General features: G+C 38.8%; 2 protein-coding genes across 2 annotated transcripts in view; one reads left to right on the top strand and one right to left on the bottom strand.

The window, feature by feature from the left end:
- Window positions 1-9,880, top strand: part of ptpn22 (protein tyrosine phosphatase non-receptor type 22) — a 21,493-nt gene extending 11,613 nt beyond the window's left edge. The window contains exons 9-26 of the mRNA XM_088007154.1: window positions 851-917; window positions 1,010-1,087; window positions 1,232-1,318; window positions 3,587-4,145; window positions 4,232-4,306; window positions 4,459-4,536; window positions 4,677-4,748; window positions 4,839-4,969; window positions 5,626-5,653; window positions 5,805-5,894; window positions 6,113-6,181; window positions 6,264-6,397; window positions 6,524-6,551; window positions 7,022-7,084; window positions 7,359-7,462; window positions 7,539-7,569; window positions 7,652-7,735; window positions 9,222-9,880. Coding sequence (XP_087863280.1) covers window positions 851-917; window positions 1,010-1,087; window positions 1,232-1,318; window positions 3,587-4,145; window positions 4,232-4,306; window positions 4,459-4,536; window positions 4,677-4,748; window positions 4,839-4,969; window positions 5,626-5,653; window positions 5,805-5,894; window positions 6,113-6,181; window positions 6,264-6,397; window positions 6,524-6,551; window positions 7,022-7,084; window positions 7,359-7,462; window positions 7,539-7,569; window positions 7,652-7,735; window positions 9,222-9,283 — 1,840 coding nt within the window. The 3' untranslated portion in view covers window positions 9,284-9,880. The remainder of the gene's footprint in view (window positions 1-850; window positions 918-1,009; window positions 1,088-1,231; window positions 1,319-3,586; window positions 4,146-4,231; window positions 4,307-4,458; window positions 4,537-4,676; window positions 4,749-4,838; window positions 4,970-5,625; window positions 5,654-5,804; window positions 5,895-6,112; window positions 6,182-6,263; window positions 6,398-6,523; window positions 6,552-7,021; window positions 7,085-7,358; window positions 7,463-7,538; window positions 7,570-7,651; window positions 7,736-9,221) is intronic.
- rsbn1 (round spermatid basic protein 1) lies at window positions 9,322-19,684 on the bottom strand. The gene is made up of 7 exons (XM_088007155.1): window positions 18,783-19,684; window positions 17,154-17,821; window positions 14,576-14,713; window positions 13,612-13,754; window positions 13,345-13,512; window positions 12,728-12,836; window positions 9,322-12,652 (listed from the first exon to the last, which is right to left on the bottom strand). Exons 1-7 carry the CDS (start codon window positions 19,372-19,374, stop codon window positions 12,128-12,130), a joined length of 2,343 nt encoding a protein of 780 aa, XP_087863281.1. The 5' UTR covers window positions 19,375-19,684; the 3' UTR covers window positions 9,322-12,127.

Raw genomic sequence — 19,684 nt, 5'->3', positions numbered from 1 at the left:
CACACGGCATCGATATGTACATTAGTGCACCACATGATTCATACTATAAGGTCATGGCAGCGCAAGATTTACTGGCAAAAAAGGATGTGTCTTATCAGTAAGACTCACTGAGGGTTTCACTTCCTCTCTTAAGATATTGTTTTATCAAGACAACAAAACAACTTTTTCTAATAAGATTCAATCAAGCCTTCTTGTTGTGGAAACTCAGATATGAAACGGTAAACATTTAAAGACAGAACATTCAAATAAATGTGCTTTGACATTCTTACAGTCGGTTTGCTTCCCAGTAATTTGTCGTTCAGCTACTTAATAATAAACAACTGTATCTTTTAACAGTAAAGATGTTGCAGAAAATGCGGTTTGAAAACACGCCACACCCTAACATGTTGTGTAGTTTTTCAACTCAACATATTCCTCTTTGGAGGAAGTGTGCCACAGTTCATCTCTTTTCAAGGTTCAACTTTACCCGGCATTTCGTTTTTATCCTCAAAACTACTTTGTAGCTTTTTGCAGCTATGAGATACCTTTTTCTGTTTTCTTTTTTTTTTTACTGTATGGATTTCTAATTATTTTCAACATGTTTTGAATAGTTTTGGGTTGTCTTGTAATATTCTTTCTCATCAAATTTTATCAGCTGCCGTTGTTCTAGCACTCAAATTCACACCAGTTCATTACTAGAGCTTCTGTTTCTTCTGCTCTTGTTCCAGATTTTACTATTTTAGAAAATGTTTCAGCTCTTGTCTGCTTGTTGAAGTTTTGATCTTTGTGGTGCACTAAGTTGACTATTTATTTCAACTTAGCTGTCCCGATGCTAAACGTTGGTCAAAACTTTTTGCTGTTGTGATTTTAGTGCTGGCTGTGGAAGAACAGGAGCTCTGTGTGTCATTGATTATACATGGAACCTCCTCAGGAGTCAGGTGAGACTGAGCCGTGTAAAGATGTTGTTTTCATTGGTTGGACAGCAACATATTTTACATATATTGTATGTTTAATGTGTGCCTGCTTACAGATGATCACGTCAGACTTCAGCATCTATAACTTAGTTCAAGAAATGAGAACCCAGAGGCCATCTGTAGTTCAAACCAAGGTATTTACTCAACCCTCCAGATAGCAGAACTTCTCTTCAGGCTAATAGCGTCAGCTTCATTTCTATTTCTCTACAGCAGAAAAGGTTGATTTGTGTTTTGTTACACATGTTGTAACTCGGTATGCTTTTGTTGTTTACCCTCAGGAACAGTACCTGCTCGTCTACAGAACTATCAGGGAACTGTTTTGGAGGTATTTGCAAACTATGGAGACACAAAGCTGCAACACAGAGGTGAGCAACTACAACAAGAAATCGATCTAAAGGTGCAGGTTGAGAGGGAAAATATGTACAGTGGCATGCAAAAACCACTGACCATGAATGTTCCAATGTTTAATGTTTTGCTAAGGTAAACTAAAAAACAAACTATCTGGAGAGGGCCTATTTATTTCTGTTATTTAGTACTTGTGGGTTCTCAGATAATTGGAATATTGCATGAAACCAATAAAACTATTACTTTTTAATACAGACATGTTGTGACCTACACAATCAGGTGGCAGACCAATGTTTTGACAGTTGACATTGAAACTCTCCACAAAGAGAGTAAACCACAAAAGTTCATTTCTAAAGAAGCTGGCTGCACATGGTGTTAATACCTAGCATATTGAACGAAAGTTAAGTGGAAGTAAAAAGTGTGAACAGGAAGTAACTGCAGCCAAGAATTTGGGGGAAATTCACCAGACATGGACTGCAGCTAGAGACAGTTCTTTGAGAACCATTTCTTATAAAAAAAACATATAAAGGACATGACTTACAACTTTCACATTTCTTCTGTGAAGCATTGCATGCTTCAACCTGCTGACAAGCAGTACGGAGAATCCTTTATTTAATCTAATAAGACTTGGTACTTATCCGCTCTGCCAAATATACAAGACATTGTTAACTCTCTGTTAAGTGGATAAGAAACCACACCTGTTGATGGATATGCATAATAATAGTCTTGTGCTATTTTTTTAGAACAGTAATTATGACATATTTATAATGAATTCATAATATTTAACTGAACTAGATGTTAAAAAGCATATCTATGTGTAATTAATCCTAGTTTCATTTTCAAACTGAACATCTGCTGTTTAATGTTACACTAAGCTATTACAATGCACTTGAAAGTGCAGCTAATTGTTGCACTACCACAATCAATAAGCTGAGATCTGAGACCTATTATTAAAATCAGAAAAATCTGTAATTTTTTGCATGCAACTGTCAGCTCTCCGAATGCAAAAATATGAAAAGCACAAGGTACAGACCGAAGAACACAAACAGCTGCGGCAGGCTTTTTTGTGGTTTCAATGTATCATAAATTTAGATTGTAGTCACATGACGAGTGGAAAATCAGAAGTTGTGATGGCAGTGTGGTAATCTGCTATGAGCAAAAATCATTTTCTTAAAGTTAATCTGATCTCTGCATTGCTCACTTCCAGTGGCAAGATTAAAAATGAGCATATGGTAAATTCAGGGTTTATCTCATGAATCTGTAAGTTAAAATGTTTTATTTTGATTGACATCATATGCCTAACAATGCAACGAGGAAGGTTGGTTCAGACTGCACTTCATCTGTTGCACCAGATAAATTGATTTTGTAATTTTATGTAATCATTAGCTGCTGAAAGTAATAACGGGATGTTAGACTCATACAACTAAATTAAACATGTCATCTTTTAATAACAGGTAATAATAATGATGATACTACTACTACTACTACTAATAATAATAATAATAATAATAGTAATAATAGGTAACATAGTACTTTGACCAGTTTTAAAACATCTTAAATTCAGTTTTCAAAAAAAAAAAAACATTTTACCAATCTGTATTGTTATAGCTCAACTTTTAGCAATGTCAATACCATAACATTCAGTGAAACTGTAGTATGTAACTTTTCTAAAAAAAAAATGGGAAAAAAAAACCCCAACTTATTTTATTTAAACTGTCACCACGTTATGACAGGACAGTATCGGACAGATAATCTGTGAAAAACAATCAAGCTCCTCCACGTGCCCCCAGCTTCTACTGCCACCTGCAGAAATGCACCGCTCCCAGTCAGAAACAACCAGTGAGAGCCAGGAGGAGTGGCTTAGCGCTGTCAAATAATCACGTATACGTGCTGCTAAAGGTGCAAATGGTGGAGAAACAACTTACCGATAATTGCAGATTTAAATTTAGAGGTTCTCACAAATTCTCTTAGTACTTGGCTGAATTAAATTTTAAACTGTATGACTTAAGTTCCAGTTATCATTCCACAAGCTTTTCTCAGTAGTTTGTTGAAATTTTGGCCAATTCCTCATGACACAACTGCTGTATCTTGGTTGTGTTTGTTGGTTGCCTCGCACCTGGGGTCCAGGCTTTGGGAAGGTCACTTCAGCACATAGAGATGGATCACATTAATATACAACCTCATGTGGCCTGTATATAACCCTTTTGACCTTTTGCTTAAGATGGAGAAGTGGTACGTACCTGGTCATCTGATGAAATCCTCTTTTATGTCTGTTTTCATCCGAACAGGTGACGATGCTTCAATCAGCCGTTGCTGCCACAAATGAAAATGATCTCTCAGACGAGAGTGAGGAGCTCGACTTAACCCCACAGCATCAACTCCTGCTTGAAAAAGAGGGGGGTTATTTCCAACAATACAGTTCTCCTCTGGTTCAGGTTTCAGAAAATAAAACTGCCTATAAATACGAAGACTTACAGTGGATCCAGCAACAACACCACCCATTCCACGGCATACCAGAGGCTCTGAATGCTACGCAGGACTTACATGAGGGAGCGACCAACTCTCCTAAACCGTTACATACCATCCCTGCTGCGCTTACGAGTGAGAGCATACCAGACAAAGACGACACCTCTCTACTGAATTCTTCATCTTCACCTGCTGTGCCTGAGGCTGTGTGTCTGATGGTGGAAGACCCCTATTTCGACACTCCTTTGAGCTCCCCTTCACCCGAGGAGGCTCTAGTGGACGAAGGACCAGAAGACTCCAAATGGACATGCAGCCCGCTCTTCAGCGCACCTTCTTTTCTCTTGAACGACCAGAACATGGAACCCAGCTCTCCAACCTCAGGTAAGCAGAAACATGTTTGCATGAATTAGTCTTATAAAAAAACAGATAAGAGTTGCTGAATTGCAGTCGTGTGTTTTGTTTCAAAGCTCCAGCCGATGATGAGGCGCCTCCACCGTTACCCGAACGAACCCCTGAATCCTACTTCCTGGCTGAGGAGGAAGGTTGGTTTCCTCAGTCTAGATGTGAAAAGAAAAATATCTGGTGTCATTATATATTTAAAAATCTGATCGTCTCTGATTGTGCAACACATATTGAAAAGTGACACATAAAATCTTGCTATATTGTATTTGTTGAACAAAATGTCGTCTGACAGAGCTGCCAGATACATGTGAAAGGTTGTCGGTTATCTATCCACCAAATGCTGCGGCTGAACCAATAGGGGAGCAGGCAGGTAAGAACACATCCATGAAAACTTTTCTTTAAGAGCATAAGATGTCTGCCGCCATTTTCCTTAAATGTGTAGTAATTCTTTGGATACTTCAAACACTGATTTTTATTTAAATATTTAACTTCCTCTTTCTAAATTCTTAGGAAGCCCCCCATCACCTGCCCCACCGCTTCCAGAGAGAACCCCAGAATCATTTGAGTTAGCCTGTGATCCAGGTAACACTGCGACTGTATCCCTATGATAGCCACATTTTAGATTATTTTGATTGGAAATTTATTTTTAAATGAACAAATTTTGCTTTTCAGTTCCTGTCACACCTCAGGCAAGGGTGCCACTGGGAGTGAACCTGGGCGTAATAGGACTGTCTTCAGAATGGTCGGGAACTTTGACTCCAGAAGATGCAATTCAACAGGAAAAAACATTTGTGAGAAGTAAGGTGAGGAAACATTCTTCTCATTGGAAGATGCACATTATCCTTGGAATTTAATGGAAGGTAGGATGTAGAACAGATTAACTGTGTCCCTCAAAATCTTTTTTACTAAACAGAGGATGGCAGTGCTTTTAACAATCCAAAACTAACTTGTGAATCTAGCAGTAGTGGAAGAAATGGTTCGTGATCTTTTACCAGAGACAACAGAGAAATGATACAACTGCTAAAATCTGATGACGCTCCTTTCATGTTTACATTTCATGAAGAATAATGTTGCACTCATGTCTTCTCCTTTGGTTTTTATGTTGTTTCCTTCAGTGATTCTTAAGGGGAAGGTGTTTTTCAAAGGGTTTGGTTTGTTTGACACAGTATAATGTGAAAGGGAACCGAACCAGATGAAAATGTAGCAAACTTTGGTCCGCCATCGAATTAAGTCTACTGGTCTATCAAGTGTGAAACACCCTAAGAAACAGTCTGTATTTTAAATACTGAAGAGGATCTGCTTACTTTATGTCTGACTTTGAGAGACTTAGTACCTCTAATTTAATGGATTTTTTATTTAACAGTCAAGCTATGAACTTTAACCAGCCGTTTTTTCCGCATGTTTCAAAAATGTTTCTATAGATTTTCTGAAAGCAAGCTTGTTTTTTCTTTTCTTGCAGAGCCTCAGAGCAAAAATGACTCTCTCAGGTAAGATGTTCTAATAGATAAAATAACCACAGCAAAGTACTGTTATGATCATTTAATTTTTTCTCTTTTCAGTTTAACATTTGCAAGCTTTGATGTTTCTAGAAGATCAATAGTATAAATCAGCTTTGTGTTGTTTTTTTTTTCATGATAGCTCCAACTTCAGTAATGCAACTTGACCAAACAAATTTCCACACTTCCAGTCCACCTCCGGTCCCTATGACTCCACCACCTCTTCCTCGCAGTAAGCTTGTCCGGCATAAAAGATTAAGAAATTTAAATATTTTTCTTCTTTCAGAACTGATTAGAAGGGGGGGAAAATCTAGGTCTACACTCCAATTTGTAAAAAATAAAGTTTAAACATTGTGCAAAACATACTATAGAATGTTATTTGACTTTCAGAATGAATCAAAAATGGTTAGAAAAGGAGAATTAAACATTCTTTCATACTTGGGTTTGTAGCTGAGGACAGTCTGGCATCACCTGTTGCTAAAAGAGTCCCAGAATCCTTCCCCTTCCCTGCAGAAACTTGTGAGCATTTCATTCCCTTCTTATACAGCGACTCATGAAAGAGATGATTGTCTAAGAACTGCCACTCTGTCTGATCTTTCAGCTCATGACAGAAATATGCAACGCCCTCTTTCCATGGGGTCAGCACAGTCGCTTCCCAGGGTGGGAATGTCATCAGAGTGGGATGGCAGCTCCCAGCCCAAGAAGTTCCTGGATGCTGTCATGAACCGGAGCAAGGTAACATGAACTCCAATATGTCATAAAGTTCAACAGAATTACTCTGGGTTAATTTTCACTGGGCTCTAAAGCCAAATTTCTTATTTTTCTCCTCTAAGTTTTAACATGTCTAATATCTTTCCTCAGAGTGTTCGTGCTAAAAGCTCACGTTCAGGTGAGTTATCTGCCTTCGTCTTACTGAGCCTTTAAGCAGTTAAAAGTTAAACACAGATAGCCACCTGCTTGTTGTTGGCTCAGATCTGTGACTCGGATGCAGAGCATCAACGATTTACGCTGCTGCACAGGATCCCAGGCCTGCAGGGATTCCTGAGAACATGTCACTTCTTACCAAGAATATCCATCTTATATATAGATAGATATATACTTATAGTTTTTTGTATGTTTATACCATAATTTAATGCAGTTAGTCATATTACATGCACAAAAAAGAAACTTAATCTTTTTGTTAGTACAAACATGGAGGCTCACAGAGAGTAAAATTAAATGTCACTATCACAAGGAGGTATGAAGGGGTTTAAAGCTTGACTGGTTAAACATTCTGCATGCTGATTATTATTATTATTAGTGGAAATAAATGTGTTTCAACAGGGGATGTTTTTATTAATCATTGTGTTCATACTGCAGAGCCCCTCAGTGCATTTCCGCAGCTCACTCCTCTTCCTGTGGTCGCAGCTGAAGGAGGAAGTGGTGAGTCAGTTTGAAGCACACTACACAGTAGCCTTTCTCACACAGTCTATTAATAACCGTACAAGCACTCATCAAAATGACAGAAGATCCTCAGACATATCAAGAAAAGCAGATCAGCCACAAGACGCTGCACATCGAAGGAAGCTGAGATTCCTTTTAAGAGTTTGGATAAGATATTTTTGAACAGACATGAGGGGGGAGCATCGCGCCAGGTGAAATGTCAACATCTGGGCAAAAATATGCTTCATCTCCTTTCCGTTTCTATGTTCATCAGCGCAAGTGGAACAACAGAATATAAACCACAGGCCCAGCCCAAACAGTGACAGATCAGGAAGCAAAGCAGACAAAAGCAGTGAAAAGAGCATGTTGAGAACAAAGGTAAGACAAGAAGAGCAACGGTATAAGCTATGGATAGAATAAAGCATAGATCAATAATTTTCTTTTCTTTATTTAGAGCCTGAAACTTTTTAGGCATAAATCAAAACGTAAGTAACGTTACTCTGTACTTCACGTCGTTAATAAAACTAATAATTTCTCTCATAAAATAACTGAAAACTTTAATTCCAGCTAAAACAGCCCCTCCACCGCCTCCAACTCAGGCTGGAGCTACAGCCACCTCACATAGTAGCTCATTTACTGTGTTTAAATTTGGTAAGTCAATATGCCAGTTTATACTCATGTTAAGGAAAACGAGAGATGGTTTAGATGCCACAAAAAAGTGTTCTATGTATTTGTAATAATCCTTTTTAACTCTGACACCACTAAATAAAATCCAATGCAGACACTGCCTCTGGCTATAAGTAGAGTTCATCTGTGCAAATTATATCCAGGTCACTGGAGGAAGGTGCTCTGGACAGATGAGACTATTTGGTCTCCAAGTGAAAAGCTATTTGAGAGGATAAGCAAACAACCTGAACACACCTTCTCCATGCTGAAACATGGTGATGGCAGAATCATGCTGTGGCCATTCAATTCTACTCAGGAATTTTTTTCAGGGTTTCTGCAGATTTAAGATTCCATTGTGAATGGAATTTAAGACCTAAGCAATTAAAAATGTACAAAAGAAAATTGTATGGTTTGGCAAAAGAAGTGAGCCAATGGTTTAGATGAACACCATCCAGCAATAAATCTGCACTTATCCATGATGGACATAAAAAAATCTTAAACCTTGCTAGCTAGCTAACTAGCTAGGGTATTTTAGCAGCTAGTTACCGGTAGCCGCAACCGTCTCAAGCCACCGAACGCAATGATGATACCTGCAGATGACAGAAAGTCCTGTGAAGAAAAAAAAAACAATATACATGATTAAATAATTCATCCACAACAAAATGTAAGATGTGTGATTAATGTATTTAAGGTAAAGTTAATTTAATTTAAAGAGTAAGACATTTAAAGGCCTTAATTTTAGATACATGAAGTTTAAAGACATCCAAGAGTCTTCAAAGAGTCGCCATGGATGATGATGTTGTGGGCTGGAAGCATCTCCAGTAGCAGTTGGTCTCGCAATGAAGCTTCTGACTGAAGACTGTTGCTGTATGACAATCTCATGATCGTCATGACTTGTTCCAAAGATAGCATGCCCTGGATGAAACCATCATTTGATGGCAAGCACTGCTAATCCACCTCATTTGCTTTTTTTATGAAGCTAATGTTTTTTGTCCACACTATTTAATTGCCATCCCTGTCAGGCTGTCACTGTAAATAACAACTTGTTCTCAATAGTTTACCGATTAAAGGTTGAATAAATGCATGAACACAGCACATTCATTGTTTAAAGTAGCCCAGTCAAAGTCCAGACCAAAAACAACTTGTGGCAAGAATTAAAATTGATGCACATATGTGAAGTCAGTAGTTGGGCCCATTGGATAGTTTTACTTCCACTTCACAATTATGCAATACTTTATCTTTGTTTGTCGACCACATGAAATTTCCTCCACTTTCACTGCTGTATTTACTACTTCATACTCTTTTGGCTCAATGAAGTACTCTTTGAATTTGTATTAAAAATACCTTAGAGTTTGGATTTGTGAAGAGGCAAACCACAAAAAACAGCTAATGCGTTAAAAATACTTTTCCAACATGATAAAACAAAACCATCACAAATCTAATCTCTGAAATCATCTTTTCTGTTCCACAGGATTTGGGAACCGTTTTGGAAAGCCAAAAGGCCCTCGGAGCTATCCGGAGACCTGGATCTGAAGAGACTTGGCCTCAAAATAATACACTGCACTACTCAGTGACTTTGGGACAGAAGCAGGTTTATTACAAATTTGTCAAGAAAACAGAAGAAGAGCAGAGAAAAGCCGAAACAGGAGTTTCTGTGCAGCTGCACCTCCCATCAGGAAACACGCAGGAAGGGCCCAGTCTTTGTGCAATTTATAAAGTAAAGCAAATGTTTAACTTCTGAACAGTGCCTTCTATAAAACAAAAAGCAACATCGATATTCAGATATGAGAAACCGCTTGGAGAGAGTTTCTGTATGACTTGTTTTATTTTGTGCTCAAGGCAAAGCTGTCGCGTTGTGTGTTAGGACTAAATTTAAATGTGCATGTGTGTGATGATTGTGGTCACATGTATGCTTTCAGCGTGAAACAAGAAAACGGGTATAACGAATCCTCACGAGCGCGACACTTTGTCTTTCAAACAGAGCGGACTTTGCATCGTTCACTGCTTCTTTGCCATATTATTTAAAAGCGATATGATGAAACTGATATCCTGATAAATATTGAATGTCGTGCATATGGATATGCTGCAACTGCACATTTATTTATTAAAAAATATGTCTTTGCATTCCAATTGCGTTTTTCCTATTTAAGCGTAATTGTATTATTTTACAACGGTAAACAATGTATGCTTCCTGTATCTTTCTGTCTGTGATTTATGATGCCAACAAGTAAGGGAAAAAAAAAAACTAAATCTAAAAATCTTCAAGAAAGAAGAGCTACAAGAAGTCAAGACTATATGGAAGCCATAATAACATAGCAAAAAATCCATTCTGTGATTTAAGAAAGCCAAACTATTATGTGTAAAGTATTTGCTACCAGGTACTTATTTCCCATTTCAGTCATCAAAAAAATAGAAGCCTTCAGTGTTAAGTTCGGCTAATCATGCAAAAGGCACCAGGTAGCACAACGTCACTTCCTTCCTTCTAAACCTCATTCTGAAAACAAGAAACTGAAGGCCTCAATCTCCATCCAACGTCTGGACGCTTTGGAACATCATTTCCAGCCTTCATCCTATACATTCTTTCTAAAACTACCTAAAGTCGTCACCTTACGAAAGATTTTGATGAAAAAAAACCCAATATAACCATCACAACAGTCACATAATCTCAGCTATCACAACGACATATTACGCTCCATTTTCATTCTAAACATGAAAAACGACTGACTATTATTGCTAAGTGCAACTTTTGCAGTTCCGTTGTGATTAAAAGATGCTCGAGATACCGGATCAGAAAGCAGAATCTGCAGAAAATAAATATTAAAAAAAGGTACAAACAATCAAACAAGTTCACATATAAAACAAAGTTTGAATTATGACTATAAATACAAACTCATAGCTGGCAAAAAAGATTTAAGTGCTTTAAGTTTACTAACATAATTGCATGACGCTTTTAAAGGGGGGAATTAGTCCACTTCAAAGCGGCTTCAGACGGCCTTCGGGATCTCAGAAAAAGTAATTTCAGTTTAAAGGCAAGCGTCACCCTACTGCAGACTGGATACTCACCCACAAGTATCAAATCAGAAAATGTAGAGCTTCATTTTAAACTTGAGAATCCTGCACATCCTCTACCATGTACAGCGCTGCTGTGGAGGATCATACCTGGGTAAACACTTCCTCCTTTTATAGTCGCAACAAAGAAATTAATTAATGAACCTAATGAGACATTGTTCGCGCTTCCTCTTCTCTCAAAAACAATTTTCCCAATCATATTGAATTGCAGACAACAGAAAACCTTAATCTTCCCACAGGCGCTCAGCAACAAGTCAACATGTGCAATTTGGAGGTGTGGACAATTCTTTGCAGCTTTGCTCATACTAATCTTTGCATGGATAGAGACTAATCATCACATGTGTTTTTATGTCTTAGTGTGAAGAACATGGTATAAGTTGCCTCCGGTGAGATCCTTCATTTGTTGGAGCCAGAATGGCGTCAGAATGCCAAGCACATATCTGCTGTGGTGTAGATGGTGTAAGAAGCTAATTTGTGTAATGCCTGCTCAGCGTGGCCAGGGTTAGGCTGGCTTGTGGTCAGTCCTGCTACAAATTCTTGGTTCAGTGACCAAGCACACCAGCGAGGGCCATGATGTGAATTTGTATCTCACACCATGGATATGCTACTACTGTTGCCATCAGGCTGCCAGTTCCCAGATATGCTGCCACCCTGATAATTAGTTACAACAGTCACACCACTGAAGTTTTGTACATGGAGGAAGGAGAGCGCTTTAAACATTACTGGATTCTCTGAAGAGTGGACATCCAGTTTCTGGGGGATTTTCAATCTCACCTTGACATAAAGTGACCCCAATCAAGCCAAATTAACACCCTGCCCCATCTGCGCTGAGCTCACCGCACACAGCTGCCCATGTCTCCAAATCAATTGAATAAAAATACAAAATCCCGGGCTTAAGGTGATCTTCATAAGTTTCATGATAACATGGCAGGTTCATGCAGCTGAAGAAAGTCTGTTATTGATCAAGAACACATCCAGGTTAATGGGTGAATTGGTTTCCGAGAAATAACTTCACCGTGAAATAAAAAAAAAAAAAAGTTTCTTTCACACAGCACGTGTGACGATTTACAATATCAGTTTAAAAATAATAAGATTCTTTACATCCGATAACTAAATATATATATTATTCTGTCCCATTAAACAATAACATTACAGTAGGTTAAAAAAAAAGAAGACAAAAACACACCATTATTGTGAGATAAAAAAGAAGAATAATTTAAAAGCTTCCTGATTGACTCAGATGTCAAATTTAGTCTAAAATTTTAAATACTTCCTGCTATAGCTGGAAGGAAGAAGGGCTGACTGGGATCATTTGGGGATCTCCGTGCTGTGGCCATTAGCCTTTGGCAGCGAGGGCTCCTTCGAGGGCGTGCAGCCAGAGTGGACCGAGGCGGGGTAAAGGTGGGGGAGGTGAGTGGATTTGGTGGGCTGAGGGGGGGCTGGCTGAGGCTCCTTCGACGGCGTGGCCGGCCTCTGGAACTCGGGCTCCTCGGTTTTGGCCACCCCGCCGTGGATGCTGTCCGGCTGGCGCCGTGAACACGGGGTGAGAGTGGAGTCCGGTCTGGCAGGGGAAGAGAAGGAGACTCGGCCTGATGTGGGGCTCAGATCTTTGGGCTGCTGCTGCTCCTCCGTGGCATCCGTGTCTTCGGCCGAGTGGTACTGTTTGAGGCGGATGTGCCAGGCCAGGCTGCAGACGGCTGACACCGTCTTGAACTGGTGGATGACGTTCCTGGGGATGAAGTAAATGTCGTCGTCGCAGAGCTGCGCGCGGATGTAGCGGATGCCTTCCCTCCTCAGCTGATTCAGCTTGGCGTCATCCACCCACTGGACACACTTCACCAAGACACACACGTTATTAAACATATGCAGAAAAAAAAAAGACTATTTTTAACTGGAATCTGAATTTACCTGAGAAACTGGGGGCTCATAAAGATCCAGCTGCAGCCTCTGGACAACCTCGTTAAAGTCCCCAGCATCAAAACACACCACATCCTTGGTAATCCGAGGGCGGTTATCCCTTTAAGAGATCCCATTAAAAATAAACAAGTAAATAACCTTATATTGTGGTTTGGGAAATCAGCAACTACACTGCAATAACAGCGAATCTTGACAAGTATTTTTGGCTAGTTTGAAGTGAAAATATCTTAGTACACTTGAAATAAGACAAAAATAATTTACAAGTTACTTTTCAGGAAGAAAAGTTTAGAATGAACTTGTATTCTTTAAAAAATAATATCTAAACAGGCAGATTATTTAACTTATAACAAAACATTTTCATATGTTATAGGTAAAGAAATCTACCAGTGGAACTAGTGCTTTTTTGAAAACCAACATTAAGAAAGTATTTACTGAAAACAAGCTCCTATATCTTGCTGAAAAGTTACTTATAAGTTAGTTTTGCTTCATTACAAGTGTACTAAAATATTTGTACAAAAAACTGGACAAAAATATGAGTTAAGATTAAGTGTTTTTGCAGTGTAGTTAACAACGGTGAGGCAAATCTGATTATGCTCAACGAAACGCACCCTTCTCCAAAGTGCACAGCCTTCAGGACCCCCACAGCAGCTGTGCTCTGCCAGTCGAAACTCTGCCCTACATGATCAGCATGGGCCTTAGTCCGGTCTTCGAACAGAACCTCTCTGGGTTCACTGGCCCTCGGTAGGTAGTGCAGGTTTTTTATTTCATTCATAGATCTAAAATAATCAAATAAATGAATAGAAAAGCAGCAGATGAGCAGCTGGTTTTCTTTTTAGTTAGAGGTAGACGTCCAACGTTCTTGCACAAGCTCTTACCTGCGACGCTTAAATGGAGACTTGGGCATATCAGCAGTTGGAACCATTTGCTCTCCCGGTCGGACCCACATGATGGGTCCGTCGTCACTCTGAGAGCGACAGTCCAGCTTCAGACTGGAGAGGGTTCCCCAAGGCAGGGTCATCTACAAAACCAGTCACAGGTACAGACAATACATTTAAATGGACATGATTCAAGGTAGTTCCTGCATCTGCAAGACAATATATGCCAGAATACCGAAACAATATTCAAGATCTAATGAAATTTGTTCCTTAACTGACCTGAGCCCAAAATACAATGAATTTAGCATTATATTTTACAGCATCAAAAGTACATTTTGAGTAACATTTGTTGTTATATAGGGGATTTTCTGTGAGTTAGTGTATGATTCCTAGTTTATACCGACCACACAATGATGAACATTTTATAATCTAACTGCAGTTCACAAGGCTGTTTATGATGTTCAAAATATAGAATGTCTCCCTCTTCTGGCAGTTTGGGTTGTTGCAGACATTTTTTCCTTTCACGTTCATATTTTTCTAGAATGAAATGCATATAGTCAAGCCTTTGTTGCTTTTTTATTTTTTATTTACAATTCAAGCACTTTCAGCCTGCATCATCTCTGTTTCTGCATATCTTCCAGCTGCCATTGACACTTTGGATATCCGTATTTTCTTAATATGTTTCCAAAGCATGAATATATTCTTAATATGTGCAAGTTAAAGCAAAAATCAAGATGAGATGAATATAAATAATTTAGCTAAATAGCTTTTCCTTCTCTTTGTCTTAAAATAAGATGTTATTTTGACACTACAAACAACAGATTCCACACTTTTTTTTTGTTTTTGCTTGCCTTTCTCTAAAATACTAATACACTCGTGTGTTTAAGTGATAAAGCTGCTGTGCTACAAACACAAACTCTTACAGAAGCTATTGCAAGAACAGAAAACAAAATCTCTCTTCCACCTTGAGAAACGGCGACTCCTCCAGCATGTCCAAGAACTCTGGGAAATAATCTCCGACTTCTTCGTCCACGGCGCCGACCAGGCTGATCTGCCTCATGGGTCCGGCTCGGTACGTTCCAGAGCAATACGTCCGGCTCACCTGGGGAAAAAAGTAAAGGAACCTTTAAATGCTACAAGCTAATCTTTATCTGTAAGCTAAAATAATATTTTCTCAATTTGAATGATAAAAGCACTTAAGGTCCATAAAAATACATTTTTTAAAGATTTTGTGCAATTTTTTACTTTTTCTTTTTTTGTTTAACACAGTTGCACTGCATCCTGTAGAATGACAATACAGCAATCATTACTATTAACTTGAGTTTTCTCTTGATTATTACAGTTTTAGTACTGAATATATAATAAAAACACAGCTGTTCCATCAAGCAGATGGTATGAGAATGAATAAAACCAGCCAGACTTCACTGTCTTTTCCTTTTAGCAGAACAAAAACTGTCACAATTAGTCGCCTGCCAGAAACGACAGGTTCTGCTCTAAAACCCTTCAGAAATCCACATTACTACTAATGGATTTCTGATACGCCCACATTTACACACCAGTAATGTTGTAGAGCACAGTGTGTGAATCCCATTAACCCATTCAGTTATTTGCACATGAGCTCCAGGTTGTTAAAAGTGTGTAGAGCTACGGATAAAATATTACATGCTGAACTCTAAGTGCTTAGCAAGTACAGCGGATAATTGTCGCCATTGTAGATTAATGAAAAACATTCAAATGTGGTCACAAAGAAATACATTTCTACCAAAAAAGCCTCAATATTTCTAGATTAATTTAACATGCTTTCTAAAAACAACAACAAAAAAAACAACTTTCTTGGATGAGGAAAAAAGAAAAAAGAAAGCCAACAATGTACGATGTTAAAACTAAGCTATTTTCTGCCATTGTGAGGTCACAAATTTTCAATGAAAAAAACAAAACTCAGGAGTTTCTCTGAGGTTTTAAAGTCAGACATTTGCAACAAAATACCAGAAATCCTCAGAGAGCGAAATGCATCTGGATATTTTCCAAAGTTAAGTGGGGCCTCTGGGCTCTTTTCCTGTATCAGAGCAGCATGTCCCGGTGCAGAGTCGTCAACAGCACAATGTTGAAAAACATTCCAGCTTTAGCATTATAATTTTTTTACCTTAATCCATACAAATTTACTATTTTGTTGACTTTCACAATTTTTAATTGATCTAGAAGTTTCAAAGTTTTTTTTTCCAGTAATGTACTGCTTCCTAGCCACATTTAAAATTGTATTTTAATCCTTTATGTCTAATAGTCATTGTGATATACCTGTCCTAGTGTGTGAACTGGTACCTGCTGGCATATGTTTTCCATGCACAGCAGTCACGGCATAGAGGTAAATATTACACAATGACATACAATCATCATCAGCCAGAGCTTACAGCCCTTACATAGACAGAGGACTTTCCAGTGGGTGAAATTATCAAATGTTCCCTACATGAAGGGGAGGGGGGAAAAAACTGCTAAGCTCTGTGACCTCCAATCAACATCCCCTGCAAACCTTCCTACTTCCTCTCTTCAAAGAGCAAACATCCACAGATTTGGGGGCAGAAAATCTAATTTTTCACAGCAGATAAATCTTTATTCCACTGGCAAGTACAAACTATAAGTATGAATATCCAGTGGCAGATTGCTCTAAACAGTAAAGCAAAATTGTTTTGTTTTTATCTAAATGACAGGTGACTTGCCTGTTGTTTTTTTATTTTTTTTGCATGAAATAAGAGTAATAATACTGGTCAGAACCGGAGCAGAACTTACTTCCGAATAAAAGTTGCCAGAATTCTAGTTTTTCAAGTTGCGGGTTTTTTTGTCACCATTGTGGTGAAGGACAAGCAGACTGAGCTCAAAACCAGGTTTTTGCCGGTTTCACCAACTCAAATTTAAGACTTTTCAAGACCTTTTTAAGAACATTGTGAATGGAATTTAATACCTAAATGTCGAAAGAAATGTTCAAACTGTGGAGTATTACAGTAACGGCAAGAAAAATAAAAGAATAAATAAAATTATGAGAATAAAGTCATAACATTACGACTTTATTCTGGCAATATCACATTATGTTAGTATTACATTGACTTTAGTCTCAAATTTATTCTCGTAAGATGACTTTATTATGTTATTACAACTTTATTCTTGTGTTATTGTGACTTTATTCTCGTAATATTATGACTTTTTTCTTATAATCTTTAAAATGTTTTTCTTAGTATGGCCCTAACACTCTGCCGTACGAGTAATTAGTCCTGTCAAGACAAAATTTAAGACCTGTGATTCGCATATTGAAGACCAACTTTATAAGAACCAATTTAAGACATTTTGAGGCTTTGATTTTAGATGCATAAATTAAAGACTTTTTAAAGATCTGTGGACACCCTGAGGCTTTTTTATGGTGCTTCTCCAGTACATGTATCAGAGAATTCACAACAGCACAGCCTACTGAGCACTAGGACTGTTGGGTTGTTTAAATTTGAAGCCATGCTGTATCAAGAACATTGCCTCCCCTTCCCCCCTCCTCTACGTACCTGAGAATGGAAGTTGCTTATAGTGGTGGTCTCAATGTCTTTCTTGCCCAGTATTTCCATTTTGACAGGTGTGTTGGGGAAGTTGAAGGCAAAGTAGTCCAAGAAGTCAGGGAGGTACGAAGCTGCGCCGTGGATTACAGTCAAGGCGTAGACCGCTGCACCTTTGGGCTTCTCGGCAAAGGTGAGCTCCAGGAACTCCCGGGCGAATCCATCCATCTCAGCTGGACTGAGGCACGCCAACTCGTCAGCGTAAGCGTGCAGCACAGATCCGCCTCCGTTGGGCTGCTTCTCCTCGTGAATAAAGCGTCCATATCTGGTACCGGTCTGGAGGCAGGAGCTGCGGATGTAGTGGTCCTGATGCGAGAGGAAAGGTGTGCGGCCCATTTTGAGCGCTTGGATGTAAGGTGGACAGTTGTCGACAGGTTCTCTGCCAGGAAGTCGAGTGCTTTCTTGCTTTATGACGCCGGGCAGCTTAGCTTCAGGGTTAACAGGGACTGTGAGGTCAGCCCCAAGCCCGGTGCATACAGTCTGAACCGCTTTGGTGTGCAGATGTCGGACCTTCTTGGCACCCTGATCATCGTCACGATGCTTCTTCTTCTTTTTCTTCTTCTTCAGAAGATATTCCTCTAGTGTTAGAGACTTTCCATTTTCATTGTTGGGCACCAACTCTGAAAATACAGTTAAAAAAGTCAGGCAAAGTTAGAAAAATGGAGAGAGTTGTTTGTGTTGCTGAGAAATAAATTGGGTTAATTGAAATCAATATCTCCAAAACAATAATCAACTTCAATCTCTCAATGTCATATTTTCCTGCTATATAGCACCTCTACTACCTCATAATAGGATGTCTTATTTTAAGCAATGTTTTACATAACATTTATAATTGAGGTTAGAATAAAGTATAAATGTTTGTAAAGACTAGATACAACACAAACACAATATGCATTTCGGTCAGTTTTAAAGACAAAATCAAAGTTTATTAATCAATAACTCAAACAAACTTTAATAGTGTAGCACTTTTTCTGCAAGTTTATGCTATATAAACAGTTACATGAGCCTGAAAACCTGTTAAAAAACAAACAGGTAAAGACAAATTCAAAAGAGGTTAGAAAGCCCCCAAATATCAAAGTCTGTCAATGTATTAAACAGGATTAATGTAGAGAAAATATAATGTACATCCTTACTAAAGAATAACTACAAAAAAATGAAAACAAAAGTTATTTAAACACAAAGGACAGACAATGGAAAGATAAATAAAATGATAATAAACCTAATATAAAAGGTGAATAAATGAGTTAAATAAAAGCTTGTAAACAATATATATAATTTATAATAACATGAAAAGAACAAAATAATGGTACTTATATACAGCAAAGAGAGGTAAATGAGTGCTTAAAGATGAAATTAAAATTACTAATTTAAAATTAATTGTTTATTCACTGAAAAGAAAGGCTCATTTTAAACAGTCAGCTCAGATGTTTAAAAATGTAAACACTACTAAACTGGCTATATAATAAACTAAGCTAGCTAAAATTATCCGTTTACAAGCTACTGTTGACACATGTGATGCCGCTGGTCTTGTGTTGGTATCAAACGGCTTGTAGCCGTTAAACACTCAAATAATAAGCTCACCTTTTTTCTTCTTCAGTTCAGGAAGCTTCACGTTAGCCTCCGAGTTTTCCTTCTTCAGCTTCAGCTTGTGCTCCTTCTCCCGGTGCTTGTCTTTGAGCTCCTGCGGCTGGGCCTTCACCACTTTGAGGGGCGTGAAAGTGAAGAGCGCAGGTGGCTGAGGGGGCACGGCTCGCTTCTGAGCTGGGAAAGCGGGCTGCAGGCTCTTCTTGGTACCGTTGGTGAGACCGTGATGGTGGTGGCCGTGGTGGTGATGGTGGTGGTGGATGTGGAGAACGTGTTTATCCGTGCTGAAGTTCTGGGTTTTGGGGTTCTGCTGCAACTGATGCGGTTGGTGGCTCCGGTTCTCGGCGTGCTGCTGCTGGTGGTTGTGGTGATGATGGAGCTTCACCTTTTTCGCTTCTTTCTCAAATCTTTCTCTTTTGTCGGCTGTCGGCGATAAATCTCTTTTTTTCTTCTTTTTCTTCTCTTTGATGAATCTGTCATAGCTGTCCCTTATCCGTTCGTCGTTCACTTTCGCACGGAGCAAGTCGACTTGAGCTGCCATCTTTGCACGTACAGTATGTTTAAAGGGCTCGGGGTTTGCACTGCGCATGCCCGCCACAATTTGTAGTTCTTATCCGAACAATTTGTAGTCAACTTAAACAATTTTGACGATGCTGCGCATGCGTTGTGGTTGCATTTTGGTTTTTGTAGTTCGCATTTGTCGCATGGCTTCTTGGGAGTTGTAGTTGAACTTGAGGTGACTGCGTGCGACTCCGCACGCACTCTTCTTGCTCAGCTGACGTCATGGCTAATTTTATCACTCCCACAAGAGGGAGTGCTTCCAGGCGGCAGACGCTGAACCGTTAGTGAACATTTATCAGCAGAAAATTAAAATAAAGAAAACATACGGTTTAAATAAA

Source organism: Poecilia mexicana, unplaced genomic scaffold (genome assembly GCF_051168715.1).
Source record: "Poecilia mexicana isolate PSO_F unplaced genomic scaffold, ASM5116871v1 scaffold_7, whole genome shotgun sequence".
Classification (NCBI taxonomy): Eukaryota; Metazoa; Chordata; class Actinopteri; order Cyprinodontiformes; family Poeciliidae; genus Poecilia; species Poecilia mexicana.
This window is presented reverse-complemented; position numbering and strand designations above follow the sequence as displayed.